This window comes from Oncorhynchus keta, unplaced genomic scaffold (genome assembly GCF_023373465.1).
Source record: "Oncorhynchus keta strain PuntledgeMale-10-30-2019 unplaced genomic scaffold, Oket_V2 Un_contig_28380_pilon_pilon, whole genome shotgun sequence".
NCBI lineage: Eukaryota > Metazoa > Chordata > Actinopteri > Salmoniformes > Salmonidae > Oncorhynchus > Oncorhynchus keta.
Window position 1 is genome coordinate 1 of NW_026286006.1, and position 11,187 is coordinate 11,187.

General features: G+C 44.8%; 1 protein-coding gene across 1 annotated transcript; it reads left to right on the forward strand.

Moving 5' to 3' along the window:
- Positions 1–3,948: 3,948 nt before the first annotated feature.
- On the forward strand, positions 3,949–10,838 carry LOC127923111 (sperm-associated antigen 17-like). The gene is made up of 3 exons (XM_052507017.1): positions 3,949–4,403; positions 4,593–4,740; positions 10,793–10,838. The coding sequence occupies exons 1-3, from the start codon at positions 4,335–4,337 to the stop codon at positions 10,813–10,815; spliced, it is 240 nt and encodes a 79-aa protein (XP_052362977.1). The 5' UTR covers positions 3,949–4,334; the 3' UTR covers positions 10,816–10,838.
- Positions 10,839–11,187: the final 349 nt, after the last annotated feature.

Here is an 11,187-nt window from a genome sequence, read left to right on the forward strand (position 1 = left end):
TGGTCACCACAGCATTCTGCAGCGATAAATCAAATCAAATCAAATCAAATTGTATTTGTCACATACACATGGTTAGCAAAGATGTTAATGCGAGTGTAGCGAAATGCTTGTGCTTCTAGTTCCGACAATGCAGTGATAACCAACAGTAATCTAACTAACAATTCCAAAACTACTGTCTTATACACAGTGTAAGGGGATAAGGAATATGTACATAAGGATATATGAATGAGTGATGGTACAGAGCAGCATACAGTAGATGGTATCGAGTACAGTATATACATATGAGATGAGTATGTAGACAAAGTAAACAAAAGTGGCATAGTTAAAGTGGCTAGTGATACATGTATTACATAAGGATGCAGTAGATGATATAGAGAGTACAGTATATACATATGAGATGAGTATGTAGACAAAGTAAACAGAGTGGCATAGTTAAAGTGGCTAGTGATACATGTATTACATAAGGATGCAGTCGATGATGTAGAGTACAGTATATACGTATGCATATGAGATGAATAATGTAGGGTAAGTAACATTATATAAGGTAGCATTGTTTAAAGTGGCTAGTGATATATTTACATCATTTCCCATCAATTCCCATTATTAAAGTGGCTGGAGTTGGGTCAGTGTCAATGACAGTATTGGCAGCAGCCACTCAATGTTAGTGGTGGCTGTTTAACAGTCTGATGGCCTTGAGATAGAAGCTGTTTTTCAGTCTCTCGGTCCCAGCTTTGATGCACCTGTACTGACCTCGCCTTCTGGATGATAGCGGGGTGAACAGGCAGTGGTTTGGGTGGTTGATGTCCTTGATGATCTTTATGGCCTTCCTGTAACATCGGGTGGTGAAGGTGTCCTGGAGGGCAGGTAGTTTGCCCCCGGTGATGCGTTGTGCAGATCTCACTACCCTCTGGAGAGCCTTACGGTTGAGGGCGGAGCAGTTGCCGTACCAGGCGGTGATACAGCCCGCCAGGATGCTCTCGATTGTGCATCTGTAGAAGTTTGTGAGTGCTTTTGGTGACAAGCCGAATTTCTTCAGCCTCCTGAGGTCGAAGAGGCGCTGCTGCGCCTTCTTCACGACGCTGTCAGTGTGAGTGGACCAATTCAGTTTGTCTGTGATGTGTATGCCGAGGAACTTAAAACTTGCTACCCTCTCCACTACTGTTCCATCGATGTGGATAGGGGGGTGTTCCCTCTGCTGTTTCCTGAAGTCCACAATCATCTCCTTAGTTTTGTTGACGTTGAGTGTGAGGTTATTTTCCTGACACCACACTCCGAGGGCTCTCACCTCCTCCCTGTAGGCCGTCTCGTCGTTGTTGGTAATCAAGCCTACCACTGTTGTGTCGTCCGCAAACTTGATGATTGAGTTGGAGGCGTGCGTGGCCCACGCAGTCGTGGGTGAACAGGGAGTACAGGAGAGGGCTCAGAACGCACCGTTGTGGGGCCCCGTGTTGAGGATCAGCGGGGAGGAGATGTTGTTGCCTACCCTCACCACCTGGGGGTGGCCCGTCAGGAAGTCCAGTACCCAGTTGCACAGGGGCGGGGTCGAGACCCAGGGTCTCGAGCTTGATGACGAGCTTGGAGGGTACTATGGTGTTGAATGCCGAGCTGTAGTCGATGAACAGCATTCTCACATAGGTATTCCTCTTGTCCAGGTGGGTTAGGGCAGTGTGCAGTGTGGTTGAGATTGCATCGTCTGTGGACCTATTTGGGCGGTAAGCAAATTGGAGTGGGTCTAGGGTGTCAGGTAGGGTGGAGGTGATATGGTCCTTGACTAGTCTCTCAAAGCACTTCATGATGACGGAAGGAGTGCTACGGGCGGTAGTCGTTTAGCTCAGTTACCTTAGCTTTCTTGGGAACAGGAACAATGGTGGCCCTCTTGAAGCATGTGGGAACAGCAGACTGGTATAGGGATTGATTGAATATGTCCGTAAACACACCGGCCAGCTGGTCTGCGCATGCTCTGAGGGCGCGGCTGGGGATGCTCGCAGCCTTGCGAGGGTTAACACGTTTAAATGTCTTACTCACCTCGGCTGCAGTGAAGGAGAGACCGCATGTTTTCGTTGCAGGCCGTGTCAGTGGCACTGTATTGTCCTCAAAGCGGGCAAAAAAGTTATTTAGTCTGCCTGGGAGCAAGACATCCTGGTCCGTGACTGGGCTGGGTTTCTTCTTGTAGTCCGTGATTGACTGTAGACCCTGCCACATGCCTCTTGTGTCTGACCCATTGAATTGAGATTCTACTTTGTCTCTGTACTGACGCTTAGCTTGTTTAATAGCCTTGCGGAGACCAGACACCTTGCCCTGATTAAAAGCAGTGGTTCGCGCTTTCAGTTTCACGCGAATGCTGCCATCAATCCACGGTTTCTGGTTTGGGAATGTTTTTATCGTTGCTATGGGAATGACATCTTCGACGCACGTTCTAATGAACTCGCACACCGAATCAGCGTATTCGTCAATATTTCCATCTGACGCAATACGAAACTTGTCCCAGTCCATGTGATGGAAGCAGTCTTGGAGTGTGGAGTCAGCTTGGTCTGACCAGCGTTGGACAGACCTCAGCGTGGGAGCCTCTTGTTTTAGCTTCTGCCTGTAGGCAGGATCAGCAAAATGGAGTCGTGGTCAGCTTTTCCGAAAGGGGGCGGGGCAGGGCCTTATATGCGTCGCGGAAGTTAGAGTAACAATGATCCAAGGTTTTACCACCCCTGGTTGCGCAATCGATATGCTGATAAATTTTAGGGAGTCTTGTTTTCAGATTAGCTTTGTTAAAATCAGCTACAATGAATGCAGCCTCCGGATAAATGGTTTCCAGTTTGCAAAGAGTTAAATAAAGTTTGTTCAGAGCCATCGATGTGTCTGCTTGGGGGATATATACGGCTGTGATTATAATCGAAGAGAATTCTCTTGGAAGATAATGCGGTCTACATTTGATTGTGAGGAATTCTAAATCAGGTGAACAGAAGGATTTGAGTTCCTGTATGTTTCCTTCATCACACCATGTCTCGTTAGTCATGAGGCAAACGCCCCCGCCCCTCTTCTTACCAGAAAGATGTCTGCTTCTGTCGGCGCGATGCGTGGAGAAACCCGTTGGCTGCACCGCATCGGATAGCGTCTCTCCAGTAAGCCATGTTTCCGTGAAGCAGAGAACGTTGCAGTCTCTGATGTCCCTCTGGAATGCCACCCTTGCTCGGATTTCGTCAACCTTGTTGTCAAGTGACTGGACATTGGCAAGAAGAATGCTGGGGAGTGGTGCGCGATGTGCCCTTTTTCGGAGTCTGACCAGAACACCGCCTCGTTTCCCTCTTTTTCGGAGTCGTTTCCTTGGGTCGCTGCATGCAATCCATTCCGTTGTCCTGTTTGTAAGGCAGAACACAGGATCCGCGTCGCGGAAAACATATTCTTGGTCGTACTGATGGTGAGTTGACGCTGATCTTATATTCAGTAGTTCTTCTCGACTGTATGTAATGAAACCTAAGATGACCTGGGGTACTAATGTAAGAAATAACATGTAAAAAAACAAAAAACTGCATAGTTTCCTAGGAACGCGAAGCGAGGCGGCCATCTCAGTTTGCGCTTAGTGGGACTATCTTTAGTTTTTCAACAGGACAATGACCCAAAACACATCTCCAGGCTGTGTAAGGTCTATTAGACCAAGGAGAGTGATGGAGTGCTGCATCAGATGACCTGGCCTCCACAACCACCTGACCTCAAACCATTTCAGGTGGTTTGGGATGAGTTGGACTGCAGAGTGAAGGAAAAGTAGCCAACAAGTGCTCAGCGCATGTGGGAACTCCTTCAAGACTCTTGGAAAATAATTCCTCATGAAGCTGGTTGAGAGAATGCCAAGAGTGTGCAAAGCTGTCATCAAGGCAAAGGGTGTCTACTTAGAAGAATCTAAAATATGAAATATATTTTTTATTTGTTTAACACTTTTTTTGTTACTACATGATTCTATGTGTTATTTCATAGTTTTGATGTCTTCACTATTTTTCTACAATAGTAAAAATAAACAAACCCCTGGGAAAAGTAGGTGTGTCCAAACTTTAGACTGGTACTGTATATTTGATTTGTCTTCCTATTAGACTTTTACTGTGTCAGTCTGAAATCTATTGGCTTCACAACCTGTAATGTTGTTGAGTATCGGTGCTTGAGAAAGACAAAGGGGAGATGAGGGGTTGTGTGTCTGTGCAGGGAAACTGGGTTCCAAGCAGAGCCTGGGGGCTGACCAGAGTCAGAGTGACCCAGAGCCCAGGGAGGAGCAGAGGTCATCAGACAACACCCAGGGCAGACAGGGGGTCTGTTGGGTCACCACCACCCCCTCCGGACACAGAGTAGCCACCATGGGGGACCAGAGCACAGACCCTGGCCCGGTCCTGGCCTTCAGAGCCACAGACCCTGTCAGCCAAACTGTGAGCATACGAACCAACAACATGGTTTGCTAACATCGTGGTTGATAATAACACATGTTAGTTTTCTCACAACCTTTTGCAAAAGTCCAAAATGGTTGGTTAGCTGATACTCTGAAGGTGTCAACATTTTGACTTCCTACACATGTGATATGTAAAAGGAGTTCTTCTGCCTTGTCTCTGTGTGAGCAGGTTGTTATCACCCGGGAGGACAAGGTGATGTCTGTGCTGGACAGAGACGGGACGGTGATCATCGACCATGCAGACGGAACCAGGATCACTACCCTGTACCAGGAGAGAGAGGCTCTCAGTGGCTGGTCCCAGGAACACATTAACACAGGTTAAAGGCTATACTACTAACTACTACCTGGTCTGATACAGGTTAAAGGCTATACTACTAACTACTACCTGGTCTGATACAGGTTAAAGGCTATACTACTAACTACCACCTTGTCTGATACAGGTTAAAGGCTATACTACTAACTACTACCTGGTCTGATACAGGTTAAAGGCTATACTACTAACTACCACCTTGTCTGATACAGGTTAAAGGCTATACTACTAACTACCACCTTGTCTGATACAGGTTAAAGGCTATACTACTAACTACCACCTTGTCTGATACAGGTTAAAGGCTATACTACTAACTACTACCTGGTCTGATACAGGTTAAAGGCTATACTACTAACTACTACCTGGTCTGATACAGGTTAAAGGCTATACTACTACCTGGTCTGATACAGGTTAAAGGCTATACTACTACCTGGTCTGATACAGGTTAAAGGCTATACTACTACCTGGTCTGATACAGGTTAAAGGCTATACTACTAACTACCACCTTGTCTGATACAGGTTAAAGGCTATACTACTAACTACTACCTGGTCTGATACAGGTTAAAGGCTATACTACTAACTACTACCTGGTCTGATACAGGTTAAAGGCTATACTACTACCTGGTCTGATACAGGTTAAAGGCTATACTACTAACTACTACCTGGTCTGATACAGGTTAAAGGCTATACTACTAACTACTACCTGGTCTGATACAGGTTAAAGGCTATACTACTAACTACTACCTGGTCTGATACAGGTTAAAGGCTATACTACTAACTACTACCTGGTCTGATACAGGTTAAAGGCTATACTACTAACTTATCTAATACATTAGTAGTGTATATTATGTGTTACCAGGGGAGAGACAACAGTGTGTAGGAAGGATAGTTCATGGTGTGATAATGTCTACGTTGTGTTACCAGGGGAGAGACAACAGTGTGTAGGAAGGATAGTTCATGGTGTGATAATGTCTACGTTGTGTTACCAGGAGAGACAACAGTGTGTATGAAGGATAGTTCATGGTGTGATAATGTCTACGTTGTGTTACCAGGACAGAGACAACAGTGTGTAGGAAGGATAGTTCATGGTGTGATAATGTCTACGTTGTGTTACCAGGACAGAGACGACAGTGTGTAGGAAGGATAGTTCATGGTGTGATAATGTCTACGTTGTGTTACCAGGGGAGAGACAACAGTGTGTAGGAAGGATAGTTCATGGTGTGATAATGTCTACGTTGTGTTACCAGGACAGAGACAACAGTGTGTATGAAGGATAGTTCATGGTGTGATAATGTCTACGTTGTGTTACCAGGACAGAGACAACAGTGTGTAGGAAGGATAGTTCATGGTGTGATAATGTCTACGTTGTGTTACCAGGACAGAGACAACAGTGTGTAGGAAGGATAGTTCATGGTGTGATAATGTCTACGTTGTGTTACCAGGACAGAGACAACAGTGTGTGTAGGAAGGATAGTTCATGGTGTGATAATGTCTACGTTGTGTTACCAGGACAGAGACAACAGTGTGTAGGAAGGATAGTTCATGGTGTGATAATGTCTACGTTGTGTTACCAGGACAGAGACAACAGTGTGTAGGAAGGATAGTTCATGGTGTGATAATGTCTACGTTGTGTTACCAGGACAGAGACAACAGTGTGTAGGAAGGATAGTTCATGGTGTGATAATGTCTACGTTGTGTTACCAGGACAGAGACAACAGTGTGTAGGAAGGATAGTTCATGGTGTGATAATGTCCACGTTGTGTTACCAGGACAGAGACAACAGTGTGTAGGAAGGATAGTTCATGGTGTGATAATGTCTACGTTGTGTTACCAGGACAGAGACAACAGTGTGTAGGAAGGATAGTTCATGGTGTGATAATGTCTACGTTGTGTTACCAGGACAGAGACAACAGTGTGTAGGAAGGATAGTTCATGGTGTGATAATGTCTACGTTGTGTTACCAGGACAGAGACAACAGTGTGTAGGAAGGATAGTTCATGGTGTGATAATGTCTACGTTGTGTTACCAGGACAGAGACAACAGTGTGTAGGAAGGATAGTTCATGGTGTGATAATGTCTATGTTGTGTTACCAGGGGAGAGACAACAGTGTGTAGGAAGGATAGTTCATGGTGTGATAATGTCTACGTTGTGTTACCAGGACAGAGACAACAGTGTGTAGGAAGGATAGTTCATGGTGTGATAATGTCTACGTTGTGTTACCAGGACAGAGACAACAGTGTGTAGGAAGGATAGTTCATGGTGTGATAATGTCTACGTTGTGTTACCAGGGGAGAGACAACAGTGTGTAGGAAGGATAGTTCATGGTGTGATAATGTCTACGTTGTGTTACCAGGACAGAGACAACAGTGTGTAGGAAGGATAGTTCATGGTGTGATAATGTCTACGTTGTGTTACCAGGACAGAGACAACAGTGTGTAGGAAGGATAGTTCATGGTGTGATAATGTCTACGTTGTGTTACCAGGACAGAGACAACAGTGTGTAGGAAGGATAGATCATGGTGTGATAATGTCTACGTTGTGTTACCAGGACAGAGACAACAGTGTGTAGGAAGGATAGTTCATGGTGTGATAATGTCTACGTTGTGTTACCAGGACAGAGACAACAGTGTGTAGGAAGGATAGTTCATGGTGTGATTATGTCTACGTTGTGTTACCAGGACAGAGACAACAGTGTGTAGGAAGGATAGTTCATGGTGTGATAATGTCTACGTTGTGTTACCAGGGGAGAGACAACAGTGTGTAGGAAGGATAGTTCATGGTGTGATAATGTCTACGTTGTGTTATCAGGACAGAGACAACAGTGTGTAGGAAGGATAGTTCATGGTGTGATAATGTCTACGTTGTGTTACCAGGGGAGAGACAACAGTCTGTAGGAAGGATAGTTCATGGTGTGATAATGTCTACGTTGTGTTACCAGGACAGAGACGACAGTGTGTAGGAAGGATGGTTCATGGTGTGATAATGTCTACGTTGTGTTACCAGGACAGAGACAACAGTGTGTAGGAAGGATAGTTCATGGTGTGATAATGTCTACGTTGTGTTACCAGGGGAGAGACAACAGTGTGTAGGAAGGATAGTTCATGGTGTGATAATGTCTACGTTGTGTTACCAGGGGAGAGACAACAGTGTGTAGGAAGGATAGTTCATGGTGTGATAATGTCTACGTTGTGTTACCAGGGGAGAGACAACAGTGTGTAGGAAGGATAGTTCATGGTGTGATAATGTCTACGTTGTGTTACCAGGGGAGAGACAACAGTGTGTAGGAAGGATAGTTCATGGTGTGATAATGTCTACGTTGTGTTACCAGGACAGAGACAACAGTGTGTAGGAAGGATAGTTCATGGTGTGATAATGTCTACGTTGTGTTACCAGGACAGAGACAACAGTGTGTAGGAAGGATAGTTCATGGTGTGATAATGTCTACGTTGTGTTACCAGGACAGAGACGACAGTGTGTAGGAAGGATAGTTCATGGTGTGATAATGTCTACGTTGTGTTACCAGGACAGAGACAACAGTGTGTAGGAAGGATAGTTCATGGTGTGATAATGTCTACGTTTGTGTTACCAGGAGAGACAACAGTGTGTAGGAAGGATAGTTCATGGTGTGATAATGTCTACGTTGTGTTACCAGGACAGAGACAACAGTGTGTAGGAAGGATAGTTCATGGTGTGATAATGTCTACGTTGTGTTACCAGGACAGAGACAACAGTGTGTAGGAAGGATAGATCATGGTGTGATAATGTCTACGTTGTGTTACCAGGGGAGAGACAACAGTCTGTAGGAAGGATAGATCATGGTGTGATAATGTCTACGTTGTGTTACCAGGACAGAGACAACAGTGTGTAGGAAGGATAGATCATGGTGTGATAATGTCTACGTTGTGTTACCAGGACAGAGACAACAGTGTGTAGGAAGGATAGTTCATGGTGTGATAATGTCTACGTTGTGTTACCAGGGGAGAGACAACAGTGTGTAGGAAGGATAGTTCATGGTGTGATAATGTCTACGTTGTGTTACCAGGACAGAGACAACAGTGTGTAGGAAGGATAGATCATGGTGTGATAATGTCTACGTTGTGTTACCAGGACAGAGACAACAGTGTGTAGGAAGGATAGTTCATGGTGTGATAATGTCTACGTTGTGTTACCAGGGGAGAGACAACAGTGTGTAGGAAGGATAGTTCATGGTGTGATAATGTCTACGTTGTGTTACCAGGACAGAGACAACAGTGTGTAGGAAGGATAGTTCATGGTGTGATAATGTCTACGTTGTGTTACCAGGACAGAGACAACAGTGTGTAGGAAGGATAGTTCATGGTGTGATAATGTCTACGTTGTGTTACCAGGGGAGAGATGCAGCAGTGTGTAGGAAGGATAGATCATGGTGTGATTATGTCTACGTTGTGTTACCAGGACAGAGACAACAGTGTGTAGGAAGGATAGTTCATGGTGTGATAATGTCTACGTTGTGTTACCAGGACAGAGACAACAGTGTGTAGGTAGGATAGATCATGGTGTGATTATGTCTACGTTGTGTTACCAGGACAGAGACAACAGTGTGTAGGAAGGATAGTTCATGGTGTGATAATGTCTACGTTGTGTTACCAGGACAGAGACAACAGTGTGTAGGAAGGATAGATCATGGTGTGATAATGTCTACGTTGTGTTACCAGGGGAGAGACAACAGTGTGTAGGAAGGATAGTTCATGGTGTGATAATGTCTACGTTGTGTTACCAGGACAGAGACAACAGTGTGTAGGAAGGATAGTTCATGGTGTGATAATGTCTACGTTGTGTTACCAGGGGAGAGACAACAGTGTGTAGGAAGGATAGTTCATGGTGTGATAATGTCTACGTTGTGTTACCAGGGGAGAGACAACAGTGTGTAGGAAGGATAGTTCCATGGTGTGATAATGTCTACGTTGTGTTACCAGGGAGAGACAACAGTGTGTAGGAAGGATAGTTCATGGTGTGATAATGTCTACGTTGTGTTACCAGGACAGAGACAACAGTGTGTAGGAAGGATAGTTCATGGTGTGATAATGTCGTTGTGTTACCAGGACAGAGACAACAGTGTGTAGGAAGGATAGTTCATGGTGTGATAATGTCTACGTTGTGTTACCAGGGAGAGACAACAGTGTGTAGGAAGGATAGTTCATTGTGTGATAATGTCTACGTTGTGTTACCAGGACAGAGACAACAGTGTGTAGGTGGAAGGATAGTTCATGGTGTGATAATGTCTACGTTGTGTTACCAGGACAGAGACAACAGTGTGTAGGTAGGATAGATCATGGTGTGATAAATGTCTACGTTGTGTTACCAGGACAGAGACAACAGAAGTGTAGGAAGGATAGTTCATGGTGTGATAATGTCTACGTTGTGTTACCAGGACAGAGACAACAGTGTGTAGGAAGGATAGTTCATGGTGTGATAATGTCTACGTTGTGTTACCAGGGAGAGACAACAGTGTGTAGGAAGGATAGTTCATGGTGTGATAATGTCTACGTTGTGTTACCAGGACAGGACAACAGTGTGTAGGAAGGATAGTTCATGGTGTGATAATGTCTACGTTGTGTTACCAGGACAGAGACAACAGTGTGTAGGAAGGATAGTTCATGGTGTGATAATGTCTACGTTGTGTTACCAGGACAGAGACAACAGTGTGTAGGAAGGATAGTTCATGGTGTGATAATGTCTACGTTGTGTTACCAGGACAGAGACAACAGTGTGTAGGAAGGATAGTTCATGGTGTGATAATGTCTACGTTGTGTTACCAGGACAGGGACAACAGTGTGTAGGAAGGATAGTTCATGGTGTGATAATGTCTACGTTGTGTTACCAGGGGAGAGACAACAGTGTGTAGGTAGGATAGATCATGGTGTGATAATGTCTACGTTGTGTTACCAGGGGAGAGACAACAGTGTGTAGGAAGGATAGTTCATGGTGTGATAATGTCTACGTTGTGTTACCAGGGGAGAGACAACAGTGTGTAGGAAGGATAGTTCATGGTGTGATAATGTCTACGTTGTGTTACCAGGGGAGAGATGCAGCAGTGTGTAGGAAGGATAGATCATGGTGTGATAATGTCTACGTTGTGTTACCAGGGGAGAGACAACAGTGTGTAGGAAGGATAGTTCATGGTGTGATAATGTCTACGTTGTGTTACCAGGACAGAGACAACAGTGTGTAGGAAGGATAGTTCATGGTGTGATAATGTCTACGTTGTGTTACCAGGACAGAGACAACAGTGTGTAGGAAGGATAGATCATGGTGTGATAATGTCTACGTTGTGTTATCAGGACAGAGACAACAGTGTGTAGGAAGGATAGTTCATGGTGTGATAATGTCTACGTTGTGTTACCAGGAGAGACAACAGTGTGTAGGAAGATAGTTCATGGTGTGATAATGTCTACGTTGTGTTACCAGGGGAGA